At 33.2% G+C, this 16,394-nt stretch overlaps 1 protein-coding gene across 3 annotated transcripts in view; it reads right to left on the bottom strand.

The window, feature by feature from the left end:
- CRPPA (CDP-L-ribitol pyrophosphorylase A) overlaps positions 1 to 16,394 on the bottom strand; it is a 313,443-nt gene that overhangs the window by 175,576 nt on the left and 121,473 nt on the right. For all 3 annotated transcript variants that reach the window (XM_081285338.1, XM_081285336.1, XM_081285337.1), the window contains one exon: positions 3,723 to 3,820. In XM_081285338.1, coding sequence (XP_081141464.1) covers positions 3,723 to 3,820 — 98 coding nt within the window. The remainder of the gene's footprint in view (positions 1 to 3,722; positions 3,821 to 16,394) is intronic.

Below are 16,394 nucleotides of genomic sequence, written 5' to 3'. Positions count from 1 at the left end.
GATTTCATCTCACACCAGTCAAATGGACGTTATCAAGAATACAAACAACAAGTGTTGATGAGGACGTGGGGGAAAAGGCACACTCATACATTGCTGGTGGGACTTACAAATTGGTGCAACCAATCTGGAAAGCAGTATGGAGATTCCTTAGAAAACTTGGAATGGAACCTTCATTTGACCTAGCTATCCCACTTCCTTTGTCTATACCCTAAAGACATAAAAACAACATACTACACTAATGAAGTCACTTCAATATTTATAGCAGCACAATTCACAATTGCTAATCAGTGGAAGCAACCTAGATGCTCTTCAATAGATGAATGGATTTGTGAGACAAATGCATAAAGAAATATTACTCAGCATTAAAAGAGAATAAAATTATGGCATTTTCAGGTAAATGGATGGAGTTATAAAATATCGTGTCAAATAAAGTAAGCCAATCTGACCCATAATGTGGGGGTGGGCGTGAAGAGAATGGAGGAACTTAGATTCATTAAAGTGGAGGGAAGAAAGAGGAGGGGGCATGAGAACAGAAAAGATGGTGGAATGAGATGAACATCATTACCCTAGGTACACGTATGACTGTACATGTGGTATGACTCTACATTGTGTACAACCAGAGAAATAAAAAGTTGTGCTCCACTTGTGTACAATGAATCAAAATGCATTCTGCTTCATGTATAACTCATTAGAATAAATTTTTAAAATTAAAAAAATATATATACCAAGCTCTGAAAGAAAATGGATGCCAACCAAGAATCCTATAACCAGCAAAATTAAGCTTCAGGTTTGAAGATGAAATAAAAACCTGCCATGATAAACAAAAGTTAAAAGAATTTGCAACTAAAAGCCTGCATTACAGAACATTCTTAACAAAATATTCCATGAAGATGAAAAGAAAAGTCTGGGGTTGTGGCTCAGTGTTAAAGCGCTTGCCTCGCATGTATGGGATGCCGAGTTTGATCCTCAGTGCCACATAAAAAATAAAATAAATAAAGGTTCTGTGTCAATTTACAACTAAAAATAATTTTTAAAGTAAAAATTTTAAAAATTAGATGGAAAAAAGTGAAAACCAGCAAAGGGAATAACTACACTAACGTAATAATCAACCAAAGGAGAAACTAATTCAAATTAAAAACTATAAATAAACTCATGAGTAGGAATTCAAATCATATCTCAATAATAATGCTGAAAATTAATGGCCTAAACTCATTAATCAAAAGATACAGACTGGCACACTGGATTATAAAATAATATCCAATGATATTCTATCCAAGAGACTCACCTCATAAGCAAAGACATCCACATGATGAAGGTAAAAGTATCAGCAAAAACATATCACTCACATGGATCACATAAACAAGCAGGGCTTTCTATCTAATAAAGTAGAGACCTCAAGCCAAAGTTAATCAAAAGGAACCAAGAAGGCCATTTCATACTGCTTAAGGGAATTATACATCAACAAGACATAACAATCTTACATATTTATTCCCCAAACAATGGAACATGTATCTACGTCAAACAAACCATATCAATTTCAAGAATCAAATAGAACACAACACAGTAATACTGGGTAACTTTAACTTGCCTCTGTCACCATTGAATAGATCCTCTAAACAAAATCTAAATAAAGTCTAGAAGTAAAAAATATAATTTAGACATAACAGACACATATAGAATATTTCATGCATCAATCAGAGTATACTCTTTCTTCTCAGCAGAACTTGGACCCTTCTCTAATATGGACCATGTTTTGTGTAAGCTATCACATATGCTGGCATATAACTGTAATATTACCATTATATATTTTTAGCATCTGTAGGGTTATTTTGATAGCTCCCTTTCCATTAATTTTTACCTGCCTTTTTCTTGATTAGGCTTTTTTTTATCAGATTTTAGTTGTATTATTTACTTGCCTTTTTCTTGATTAGGCTTATTTTTTTTATCAGATTTTAGTTGTATTACTTCTCCTCTATTTCATATATTTCTACTCTTACTTTTTCCTACCTAGTACATAATATGAAAATAATTTGATTCCTATCTAGCTTCTTTCTAATACAAGTACTCTATGTTATAAATGCTCATCTGAGCACTGTTTCATCCAAGACATTCTGGTATTTTAAGCTTTTTACTCACTTCATTCAAAGCACTTTTTATTTACTTTTCTTGTGTTTCTTCCTTGACCTCTGAGATATTTATAAGTGTGCCATCTAATTTTGAAATAGTTAACATGTGGGGATGGGGTTGTATATATCTTAAGATAATTGATTTCTAATGTATTAAAATATGTCGAAACAGTCTTCATGATTTTAAATTTTAAGGAATGCAATTGGTTTTTATTATTTATTTATTTATTGTGGTGCTGGGGATTGAACACAGGGCCTTGTGCATGTGAGGCAAGCACTCTACCAACTGAACCGTCTCCCCAGCCCCACAAATACTTTTTATATTGATATTAGTTATATACAGATTAAAACTCATCAAATTGCATACTTCAAATATGTGCACTTTATTGCACTTCAATTTTACGTCAATAAAGCTATGGGGAAAAAAGAGCTTCAGTAGAGAAAAATAAATCTCACATAAGCTTGATATAAAAGAAACAAAAGAGTAAAAGTTTCTATAGGCAATGTATTCAAATCAGAAACATCTATTCACAAAAGAAATGAAAATCATAACTTAAGATTTAATAACATAAATGAAATTCTTAAAATCAGAATTGGAAAGAAATAGAAGTAGTTATTAGAACAGAAAAATTGAAGAAATTCATTCATTGCAGAATTGAAGGCTAAAATAAATAAAAAGAACGTAAGAGCAAATAAAATGATCTTTTCATGCCTGAAACAAAGGAAACTGGAAAGCAAAAAAATTCTAAAATGAAAAAGACATTTTAAAACTCTGAAAGAAAGAAGTAGCTAAGAGTGTATCATGCAACAAGAATCTCTGAAAACCGAACTTAGCATAAAATGCTAAAAATGGCATAGTAATTTTCAGTAAATAAAAACACTTAAATCTAAACAATAAAAGAACACATAATATACCCCAGATCATCAACTAAAAATGGCTAACAGAAAATTCGAAGGAAACAACTGAACTTTAAAGAAAAAATAATTATTTGGGCCTTCATTCATACAGACTAAATCACCTATAAGACCAAAAAACAAAATTATATATTCGTCACACTTGTACAAAATACTTTATTACAAAATACAGAAGAATATTTAAGATACTGAAGGAAAAATTTCTGAACCAAGTTTTTTTTTTGGTCTCAGTTTTAATCTGGCCAAATCAACATGGAAGGACTTGGAAATTTCTGCATCCATGAGCCTTCCCTAGGCAATCTTTTAGAGGACTAGTTTTAGATGACCAAAATGATTCATGTGACATCAACCTAAGGATTGAAACTGGGGTATGGTGGCAGAGACACACCTGCAATCCCAGCAACTAGGGAGGCGGAGGCAGGAGAAATTGAGAGTTCAAAGCCAGCTCAGCAACTTAACAAGGCCTTTAGCAACTTAGCAAGAACCTACTTCAAAATGAAAAGGACAGGAAAGGAAAAGGGAAGGGAGCATATTGAAGTCCTAAGTGTTAAGAGACCCAAAAATCCCACTGAGGCAGAATGATATTAAGACCAAATGGTGTTCATGCTTTATCAAGGATGATACCTTTTTTCTGCAAACATCTGCGGCAAAGTTCACCAAACTAAATCTTCAAATACTTACATTTAATTCAGTTTTTAGCACTTCTTCAAGAAGATGACTTATGTGTTCTTTATTTTCTTTTGTGTCCATAACTATACAAATTTCTTGTGATATTCTCTCTGAAATAACATGAAAAAAATTAAAATTTTCACATTCAACAAAAGAATACAACAATAACCTCCCATGCGGACACCTGTGCTTACCTGCTTTTCTAAGCCCTTGACTAAGAATAAGGAGGTTTTGGCTTCAGGCCACGTGGAGTAACCTCTATTGTACACCAAGGTATCTTCAATTATTTTTATACCCAAGGCAACAAATCTATGCATTAAACATTGGTTGGTGGACAACCAATCATACCATACTTAATGGAAATAAGAGATCTTAGTAACTAGAAATCACAATCACTTGGTTTACCAATTCCTTTAGAATGCCAATGCAATAAAATTAAGTTTTTGTGTTCACTTTATAATAAAAATAGTTCAATCTTTCTAAATTTGAACTTGCCTCTTAGAATTGCTTTCATAGTGTCCCAAAGATTTTGATAAGTTGTGTCATGATTCTCATTTACCACTAAGTATTTTTTTTATTTCATCTCTCATTTCTCCTGCTACACATCATTCAATAGCATATTATTTAGTCTTCAGATGTTAGAGTAGCTTCTTTTTTTATTTTATCATTAATTTCTAACTTCAGACCATTGTAATCTGATAGAAAGCAAGGTAATCTCTATATTTGCTCAGAGAAGAATTGTTTTGTGGCATACTATATGATCTATCTTAGAGAAGCATCCATGAGCTGTGGAGAAAAAAAAATATATTGATTTTTCATTCATTGATGGGTGAAATAGTCTATATATGTCCATTAAGCCTAAATTACTAATTGTACTTTTTTAGGTCTACAGCTTGTTTAGTTTTTGTTTGAAGGATTTAGCCATTGGTGAGAGAGTTGTGTTAAAGTCACCCAGTATTATTCTGTTATGTCCTATTTGAAATTGAGAAAAGTTAGATGATGGAGATGTTCTATTGTTTGGGGAATAAATATGTAAGATTGTTATGTCTTGCTGATGTATAATTCCCTTAAGCAGTATGAAATGGCATTCTTGGTTAATTTTACTTGAGGTCCACTTAATCTGAGGACAGAAACCCCCGTTTAAGAGATCCATGCTAATGATATGTTCACTTCCAACCATTTTACTATCAGTCTGTTGATCTCTTTATGGGGTGAGTCTCTGGTTGACAGGATATTGTTGGGTCTTGAATTTTTAATCCAATGTGCCAGCCTATGTCTTTTGATGAGTTTAGGGCACTGACATTGTTATTATTGAGAAATCATGTTTATTCCATGTCATTTTGATTTATTTCTGGTTTTTAATTTGTATGAGTTTCTCCTTTGATTGACTATTCCTTTAGTGTAGTTCCTCTTTTTGCTGGTTTTCAATTTTACATTTCATTTCTTCTTCATAAAATATCTTATGTTTTGTAGTATAGGCTTTCTAGCTGTGAGTTCTTTTAACTATTGTTCATCATGGACATTTATACTTATATTTGGATTTTTTTTCTTACTTATATTTGGATTTTTTTTTTCATGTCTGACACTTCTGAAACCAGTTATTTTTCATGGCTCTGTCTTTTGAGGACCAGGATATTTGATTAGTATATTTCAATCTGGTTTTGTATTATATTTTTTTTTATTTTTAAATTTTTACTTTATATATAAGAAAGTTCATTGCCCTCAGCATATTCTTTATAAGGGCAGAAAGTCACCAAATAAATAACCTAACATTACATCTCAAGAGCTCTACAAAAAGAACAAATCAACACCAAAAGCAGAAGGCAATAAATAAAATTCATAATGAAAAAGGAACTATCATGGCAGATCCCACTGAAATACAGACGATAATCAAACTATTTTGAAAATCTATACTCCAATTAAGTAGAAAATCATAAAGACATCAACAAATTTTTAGAGACAAATGACCTACCCAAATTGAATAAGACATAGAATGTTTAAATAAACTACAAGCAATGAAATTTAAAATGCCATCTAAAGTCTACCAAGAAAGAAAAGCCCAACCTGACAGATTCTCAGCCAACTTCTACCAGAACTTCAAAGAACACCCATCCTCCTCAAATTATTGCATGAAATAAAAAAGGGGAGAACCCTTCCACACTCATTCTATGAAGCTAGTATCACCATGATCCAAAACCAAAGACACATCAAAGAAGAGAACTTCAGATCAATATACCTGATGAACACATATGCAAAAATTCGTAATACTATCAAATCACATACAAAAACATATTAAAAGATAGTATGTTATGACCAAATCAGGTTCATCCCAGGGATGGAAGGCTGGTTCAACATATAGAAATCAATAAAGGTGATTCATTACATCAATAAATTGCATGCTTATCTCAACAGATACAGAAACAGCATTTGACCAAATTCAGCATCTATTTACATTCAAAACATTAAAACGACAAGGACAATAGAAACACTCCTCAACATTATTAAAGATATATATGCTAAACCCATGGACAATATCATTCTAAATGCAGAAAAAATAAAATCATTCCCTCTAAAAACTGGAATAAAACAAGAACACCCTCTTTCACCACTTCTATTCAACATAGTCCTTGAAAACCTAGCCAGAGCAATTAGACAAAAGAAATTAAAGTGATACAAATAGGAAAAGAATACCTCCAAACTATCCCTATTTACAGTGACATGATTCTATATGTAGAAGACCCAAAAACTTCAGTAGAAAACTTCTAGAACTCAAATGAATTCAACAAAGTAGCAAGATATAAATGAGTTGCATTCCTATACACCTATAAATACACCCATAAATCAGTTGCATTACTGTATATCAATGACAAGTCAGCTGAAAGAGAAATCCAGGAAATTATCCTATTCACAATAACCTCTCAAAACAATAAATATTTGGGAATCAATGTAACAGAAGTGGTGAAATACCTCTAAAATGAAAACTACAGAGCACTAAAGAAAGAAATGGAATACGAGCAGAATAAAAAATGGTTGAAGGGAAAAAAAATAAAGAGAAACAAATTGAAGACCTTTGGAAAATGGAAAGACCTCCCATGTTCCTGGATAGGCAATATTAATATTGTCAAACTGGCCATACTACCAAAAGCACTATACAGATATAATGCAAGTCTTATTAAAATTCCAATGACATTCTTCATAGAAATAGAACAAGCAGTAATAAAATTCACTTTTGGATAATACGAAGCCCAAAATAGCCAAAGCAATTCTTACCAAGAAAAGTGGTGCCAGAGGCTTCACAATGCAAGACCTTAAATTATACAGCAGCGCTATGGTAACAAAAATGGCGCGGTATTGACAGAAAAACAGACATGAAGACCAATGGTACAAAATAGAAGACAGAGACAAACCCACATAAATACACTTATCTGAGACAAAGGCTCCATATGTTGGAGAAATAAAGCCTCTTTAACCAATGGTGCTGGAAAACTGGAAATCCAAATGTAGCAAAATGAAATTAAACTCCCTATGTCTCTTCCTACAAAAAACTCAACTCAAAGTGGATCAAGGACCCAGGCATTAGACCACAGACCCTGTGCTTACTAGAAGAAAATGTAGGCCCAACTCTCCATCATGTCAGCTTTGGAACTGACTGACTGGACAAGATTTCTAAAGCACAAGAAGTAAAATCAAGAATCAGTAGGACAGTAACAAATTAAAAAGCTGCTTCAAGGCACAGAAAACAATGAAGAGCACGAATGGAGAGCATACAGGAGAAAAATTTTTCCACCCACACATCGACAGAGGATTGATCTCCAGGATATATAAAAAAATAACACCAAAAAAATTATCCCAATCAAGAAATTGGCTAAGGAACCCAACAGGCACATCACAGAAGCAATACAAATGGTCAATAAATATAAGAAAAAGGTTCAACATCTCTAGAAATTAGAGAAATGCATATCAAAACTACACTGAGAGTTCATCTCACTCCAATCAAAATGGCAATTATCAAAAATACAAGCAACAATAAATGTTGGCAAAGATGTGAGGGGAAAAGGTATGTTCATACATTGCTGGTGGGACTGCAAATTGGTACAACCACTCTGGAAAGCAAGGTGGAGATTCCCCAGAAAACTTGAATGAAACCACCATTTGAGCCAGTTATCCTACTCCTCGGCATATAGCCACAGGACTTAAAATCAGCATACTACAGTGACACAGCCACATCAATGTTTATAGCAGCTCAATTCACAATAGCCAAACTATGGAACCAACCTAGTTGCCCTTCAACAGATGAATGGATAGAGAAGATGCGGTATGGATACACAATGGAATATTACTCAACCATAAAGACAAATGAAATTATGGCATGTGCTGATCAATGGATGAAGTTGGAAAATAACATTAAGTGAAATAAGTCAATCCCAAAGAACCAAAGGCCAAATGTTTCCTCTAATATGTGGATGCTAACATAAAATAAGGGGTGGGGGAGAAAATAAAAGTACTATGGATTACACACAGGGAATGAAGCAAAGAGGGAGAATGAGATATGACCGTGGAATAAATCTGATATTACTTTCCTATATTCATTTATGAATATATGACTAGTATAATGACATTTTAAAATAACAAGCCTTCTAATGAACATGATATATTCCTCCACTTTCCAAAATCTTCCTTAATTCCTCTGAATAGTGGTCTATAGTTCCCAGTATGGAGTACTTTTACAGTTATATTTACTTCTACTGTTGATGCTACTGTAAATTGACTTTTCAATTTCACCTATTTCTTACATAAAAACAAATTTTATGCAGACCTTATATGTAAATTTAGCAAGTTTACTGACTATAAACTGTTTTATTCATTAGTTCAGATTCTCTAGGTACACAAACACTTGATTGTAATCTTATGTCCTCCTTTCTAAACCATAATTTTATCTGATAAAACTCAGAATTTTGCCTCCATTTCAGGAGAAAAATTAGTAATCTTACTTCCTTATAAAGCCATGTTATATTTCATTAAGTAATCATACTGTTTAAAATTGGGAAGCATTCATTTCGAAATCTAAAGAAAACTCAGACTGCTATCATATTTTCTTTTGAATTCTTTTATAGAATTTGTAAAAGCCAACTGCATCTATGGGAGAGCCTGAGAGCCTTCAATTATAGATGTAATACTTAATATAAGAATATGAATAGCTGTTTACTTTTATCAATTTACTAAGTTGTATTTGCCTAAGAACATATTCATATTATCTATATTCTCATGACTATTAGCAATAAACCTTCAAATTAAAATGATATATTCCCCCACTTTCCAAAATCTTAATTTCTTAGTTCTGTAAGTGTCCATAAGAGCTCCATTAATGTTCCTTTTCCATTTGATACTAATTAAGCCTTATTTTGTAGTTTTGCAGAATATTACCTACTAATGTTTTCCAAGAAAAAATTTTAATGAAGTGCTTTATCAAATTACTATAAACTTAATGACTTAAACTACCACCTGCTAAATAAAGTCTTCTCTAAGGCTGAGTAATATCCCACTGTGTATATATACCACATTTTCTTTATCCATTCATCTGTTGAAAGGCATCTACGTTGGTTCCATAGTCTGGCTATTGTGAATTGAGTTGCCATTAACATTGATGAGGCCGTGTCACTGTAGTATTCTGTTTTAAGTCCTTTGGGTATAGACCAAGGAGTGGGATAGCTGGGTCAAAATGGTGGTTCCATTCCAAGTTTTCTGAGAAATCCCATACCACTTTCCATAATAGTTGCACCAATTTTCAGTCTCACCAGCAATGTATGAGTGTACCCTTTTTCCCATATCCTTGTGAAAATTTATTGTTTGTATTCTTGATTATTGCCCTTCTGACTGGATTGAGATAAAATCAGAGTAGAACGAAATTATGCCATTTGCTGGTAAATGGATGGAGCTGAAAAATATCATACTAAGAGAAATAAACCAATCCCAAAAAACCAAAGTATGAATGTTTTCTCTGATATGTGAATACTAATTCACAATAAGGGGTGGGGGTGCTAGGGAAGAATAGGGTAACTCTGGATTAAGTAGAGGAGAGTGAAGGGATGGGAGGATGTATGGGGTGTAGGAAGAATAGTAGAATGAATTATTACCCTATATACATATATGACTACATACTGGTGTTATTCTGCATCATGTACAACCAAAAGAATGAAAACTTATACTCCATTTATTTATAGTGTGTTAAAATGCATTCTACTCTCATATATAATTAATTAGAATAAAAAAAGGATTTGAAGCTTTAAAAAATTCTCTCGGGCTAGGGATGTGGCTCAAGCGGTAGTGCGCTCGCCTGGCATGCATGCAGCCTGGGTTCGAGCCTCAGCACCACATACAAAAAAACAAAGATGTTGTGTCCGCCAAAAACTCAAAAAATATTAAAATTCTCTCTCAAAATTCTCTCTACTGTCAAGCAGTGATTTGAAGAAAAATTAAGAACTACCATTGACTAATTACTACCCAGTTCTATTAGGTGGGGGGTTGGACACACATGGAAATCACATAGCAAGTGAGGAAAAATATGAATGTCTAGTGAATTACTGAAATCTAGGTAAAATACATGGAAGTTATCTGTGCTATTCTTGCATGTTTTAAGTTTGAAAGTGCACTAAAATAAAAAGTACTCTTTGAAAAGACAGTAAGATATGAAAATGCATTAATAGGAGGCTTAATATTCACCTCTACTGTCATTAAAGGTCATGAGGAAAACATGAGTAATGCTCTAATTCAAATCCAAGTAGCATGATAATAAATTTGGTGGATCTCTAATATTGGTTTCTATATTGTTAGCTCATTGCTTGACATTTCAAGGTATTTTTATGCCACAAAGGTGTATGCCAGGCTGGCTGTTTTCTTACATGGATATACATCTGTCCTCTACTACTAATAACAAATTGTCATTCTGTTTACAGTAAAAGACTACGCTAAGTTCAAAATCATCATGCATTCTCCAATTCAGAGATTTCATCTGGATGCACATTAGAATCAGCTAAGTATCTATTCCATTTGCATTTTTCAAATACATAGGCTTCTAGTTTATCCAACAAGATTCCAGCATATATTTTTGTGAAATGCAAACATGATTCTTATGTACAGCCATATTGAAAGCCTCTGCTTAGTATGTATACTGTTTTTGTTTGCGTTTGAGAGGATTAGAAGAGTTTCTCTCCTTGAAAAAAAAAATGGATTGTTCTCTTTTAAAAATAAATTGGCCACTATAACTGATTAACTTTCCTCCCGAAATGGTATAACTCTTTGGGGGTAATATTTCAGTTTTATTTAATCTTTTCCCACGATGTGGCAATTAATGAATTCAGTGAATAGTGAATTTACGAAGAGGTAGTGAATCACCCATTGCACAAAGACTTTGATATTTCTGATATAAAACTATTAAGGAAAGCTACAAACCATCCCATCACTACTGTTACCTACATGTCTCACTGGGATTTACAGTTCAGCAATTTATCTCAAAATACTATAAAGGTGATATAAAAAGTATACATACAACATATCATGAACATGACAGGAATTCAATAATACACTAAGAAAATACAAGTTTTAAATTTTTACACAAATTAAGTATTTTAACCAATGACAAGAGTAGTATATTCACACTGTGGCAGTATTTCACATTCATCAACTCAAAGAAGAAACTAACGATCAATCAATTCGGGGCTGGGCTTGTGGCTCGGAGGCAGAGCACTCACCTAGCATGCATGAGGCACTGGGTTTGATCCTCAGCACCACATAAAAATAAAGATATTGTGTCCACCTATAACTAAAAAATAAATATTTTTTTAAAAAGGTCAATCAATTCCTATACAAAGTCATATTTTTTTTCTTTTATAATGCTGGCGATTGAACCTGTACTCTTCTTGTGTATGCTACGTAAGTGTTCTAACACTGAGCTACATTTTTTCAGCCCTACTCTGTAAGGATACATCAATATAGCATAAACACACAGTATACGACAAAGTAAAGGAGAACAAGATAGATAGAACAGTAGTTTAACTCTTTACTAAAATATCAATGGTATAACTATTGATATCTTGTGACTATTGTCTTTACTGTTTAAGACAACAATGACAATTATAAAACCTATTATTCCCCCTATTTTTGAAAACAAGAAGTCTCAAAGAGGAAAAAATTAAGATATAATGTTGAATAAGCAATATTATGAGTTCATAAGGCATTTCTTCTTTATACACACAGAAAATTGAACTTTAGATACAGAATTCACTTATTTGAAAAAATAACCAAGCATTTACCATTCCAGTGTAAACTATACCACTACCTAAATAAGAATTTCTTTATAAGAAACCAATTTATATCATTAAAATGTGATTTATACTCCCTCCAATGTAGGAATAAAATTAGATATTAAATATCAGTGGTTATCATTAGATGCCTTGTGATAAAAACACATCATCTCTAAAAGATGAATCTAAGTTGGATCAAGCTCCAGGATCCAGCTACTATTTTATAGAGGACAAAGAGATGAAGATTTCCTTCCGTTTCCATGCTATTTCCCTTCTCTCCCCCTTTCCCTCCCACCACTCGTCTCTGTTTAATGTTAATCTTTTCCTCATGCTCTTCAAAACCTCAACGTTATACAAAATCACATATAAGAGGTTGTGAGGGGAAAGGGGGGGGAAACAAGGGAGAGAACTGAACAACAGATGAGGTAGAGAGGGAAGATGTGAGGGGAGGGGAGGGGGGATAGTAGGGGATAGGAAAGGCAGCAGAATACAACAGTCACTAATATGGCATTATGTAAAAATGTCAATGTGTAACCGATGTGATTCTGCAATTTGTATTTGGGGTACAAATGGGAGTTCATAACTCACTTGAATCAAACATATGAAAGAAGATATGTCATGAGCTTTGTAATGTTTTGAACACCCAATAAAAAAAAAAGAGAGATGAAGAAACGTACAGAACTGTATCATGCACTATGCACTGATCAAAATTCAGAACAGAACACGTACAGACCACGTGGGCGGGCTTCAGCAAGACAAACTAAGAAAAATAAAGGAATAGGAGAACTGTAGGTTAAGTGGGATTTAAATAGATTTTCTTTTAAAAATACCACAACTAAAATACAATATCTAGGAAAGTACATGTGTGAGACAGAGCTCCTAAAAAAGGTGAAGACTCGATTGCTATAATATCTGGATAGCCGCTACTTTGAGGAAGGGTGCAATTCCTAGTTAGGCAAAGGTTCAGCAAAGGCTTCTTCTATGGATAATGTTATATTATTCATTCAAGTGGTTATGCAGATATGTGTATTATTTTATAGGTTTGTTTGGTTTGGATTTTTACATCTATAATTTGACATTAAGACATTTTTACATATACAAAAATAGTTATCTGCATATACACTAATCCTTTCACCCACACTACTTCTCATTCAGAAATATTTTTATAAATGATCAAGAGACTACAAGTAAAGTCTTGGGTACGTTGCAAAGACAAAGATCTCTGAACATGGAACTAAAATAATGGAGAAACTTCCTAAATTTTTACTTAAAACTATTGAAAACATGAAATAAGAAAAAAAGGCACTTCTATTTTCATATAGTTTTAGGCTTAAAGCCTACTTTAATTCTAATTAATGCAACTTACTAATACAAAGATACTATTAGCCTTTTTTAAGATCAATGGAGTATACCATTCACTGTAGGTTTTTCATATATAGCTTTTATTATGTTGAGCTAACTTCCTTCTCTCCATTTGAATGTTAAAGGATTTTACAAAATATTTTTTCTTCATTGAGATGTAGCCTTTTGTCCTTCATCTGGTAATGATATTTATTGATTTTTTATTTTCAATAATATTTGCATTTCAGAATAAAACATACTTGGTCATATGTCAATAAGCTACTAAATTCTGTTTGCTAGGAGAAGTTGAGCATCTGTAATCCAAAAATCCAAAATCAATTAAACAATGACATAATGGAATGATGGTCAGCTTGGAAATCTGGAACACTTCAATTTTCAGATTTGAGATACTCGATGGTAACGTCTACACAAATACTTCCAAATTTAAAAAAAAAAAATTAAGGACCAAATATTAAAATCAAAGGAGGGTAGAATTTTGTGCATAGGCCTTTCTGTAGCTACTTCACAGCATAATACTTTATCTTGTTTATTGTTTGTCTCCCTACCCAGGAAAATTAATATAAGCTCCATTCTGGCAGAAATTTTGTTACCAATATTATTTCTAGTACATAAAACAATATCTAGGGCCATAGTAAATATGTTCAATGAGTAAATGAATAATGCTGGCTGCTCCTCCATGCCCTATTATCCTGGTTAACAATAGTTATAATGTAGAAAACATTAGAGCACTTTGGAATAAATGAAGCAAATGATCTATGATGTTCAGTGTAACCCTGGAGAAGCCTATACAAAGTTCTAGACCAGCTTCAATATTGAGCAGACAAACATCAAAGGGACTTTAGGACCAAGCTTCAACAGCAACACCAAGTGGTAGGTAGTAAAAGGCAGCAGTGCACATGGGCTTCTGCAGTTCCAGGTCTCTCCTTGCTTCTCTGCCAAGATTCAAGTAGGAGACAGAGTTAAGCAGTGAAGACAATGCTTCAGAGGGAGGCAAAGGAGTGTGTGTGTGTGTGTGTGTGTGTGTGAGTGAGAGAGAGAGAGAGAGAGAGAGACAGAGACACTGGTTTTGTATTCTGCATCTAAAGAGAAAATCACACGTATTATATATAATTTACTGGTTTCATGCTACTCTTTCCTCTTAAGGTGAAGTTTTGTTTCTTTTTGCTGTAGGACATTACCATACTTTCTTTTTACAGTATTACTTGACATCCTGTTTGAACTACCTTAAGATTAAAAATTCACTCAGATTAAAAAAAAAATCTGAAACACTTCTAGTTCTGAATATGTTGGATAAGAGATACCCCACCTCTATTTTGTGAAATAATAAAAAAATTTCCTTTAAGATCTGAGCAAGGACACAATGCCCACTTTAGCCACCTCCATTCAACCAAGCAATGGAAGTACTAGCGAAGGAAGCAAGCAAGAAAAACAAAGCATCCAAATGGTAAAGGAAATCAAAGTATTTTCACAAATGTTTTCTATGTAGAAAATCCTAAAGATTCCACAGAAGTTAGAATGAATTCAGTAAAATAGCAAAATACAAACTCAACAAAAATTATTTGAATTTCTACATATTAACAATGAGCAATCAAAAACGGAAGCCATGAAAACTTCACTTACAACAGTATCAAAATGAATAAAACACAGGAATGAACTCAACTAAAGAGGTGAAAGATTCGCACAATAAAAATGATAAAAGATTGCTGGAAGAAGCAAGTACAGACCCACCCCTTATTCATGGACAAAGAAGTTAAACATTGATATGCCTCAAATTATCTACAGATTCAATGTAATCCTTATCAAAATTCCTGTGACCTTTTCAGAAATTGAAAAGCCTGCCCTACAATCACATAGAATATCAAGAGACCTCTGCATAGTCAAAACAATCTTAAGAACGAAGCTTAAGGAATTGTGCTTCCCAATTTTAAAAGTTACTACAGAGCAATAGTAATCTACATTGGGTAACCTAAACAGTGTGGTAGTATCATAATCAAACATTAAAACCAATGGTATAGAACAGAGTCCGCCAAATGCTCACATATATGGTCAAGCAAGTTTTGGCAAGGGGACCGAGACCATCCAATGGACAAATAGTCTTTTTTCAACAAATGGTACTGGGAAAACTGGTAGTAACAGATAAATGACACTGTTAATTAACATAATACACAAAATTTAACTTGAAATAATATATTTTCCAAACTTAGGGAAAAAATAAGGCAAAAGCTTTATTAACTGAATTTGGCAATTATTTCTTGCATGTGACACCATAGGCAGAGGCAACAAAAGAAACGAACAAATTAGACCTCGTAAGAACAAAACGATTTTGAGTTTGCTCTCCTCTCCTATCACCTGAGGATGTGATGTCCATCCTCTTGTGATGTCTACCTTTTGCCACATGAGGACACAAAAGCAGCCCACCCCATATAGCACTTTGCTTTTCCCAGGTCCCAGAACTGAGAATTTGTTCTTTATAAGATATGCAGTTTCTAACATTCTCTTACAGAAGTAAAGATGAACTAAGACATTGAACTGGCCTTTTATGTTGATGAACATCCCTCTTCATCACAATTTTCCATGGTCCAAACTCAACTTGGCTGTAAACACTACTTTTCTTTTGGTTACTGTATGAAAGATGTGATTTTTCTTTCATTTGCCTTTAACATACCTATATTATTGGAGATGAGCTCTTACAAAGAGTATATAGTTGGTTCATATTTTAATATTTACTGTGAAAATACTTGCCTTTTAATTGGTGTGCAGAAATAACTCATGTTTAATGCAACTGGCATGTGTGGATCTAGGTTATATACTTTTCTTGCTCTGTTTCTCCTATAGCTCCTTTTCACTTAAATTTAAAAATACTAAAAAAAAAAAAAATTTCTCTTGAGTGATTAAATTTCTTCATACAGTTTTTGCTCATTTTCTCCAATGTTTGCTCTAGAAATCACAATACATATGCCAATCTCTTCCTAGTCCACATAAAACATGTTACTTCACAAAATAAAAGACAGATCCCCAACAG

The sequence above is a fragment of the Spermophilus citellus genome (genome assembly GCF_964194105.1).
Source record: "Spermophilus citellus genome assembly, chromosome: 3".
Lineage (NCBI taxonomy): Eukaryota > Metazoa > Chordata > Mammalia > Rodentia > Sciuridae > Spermophilus > Spermophilus citellus.
This window is presented reverse-complemented; position numbering and strand designations above follow the sequence as displayed.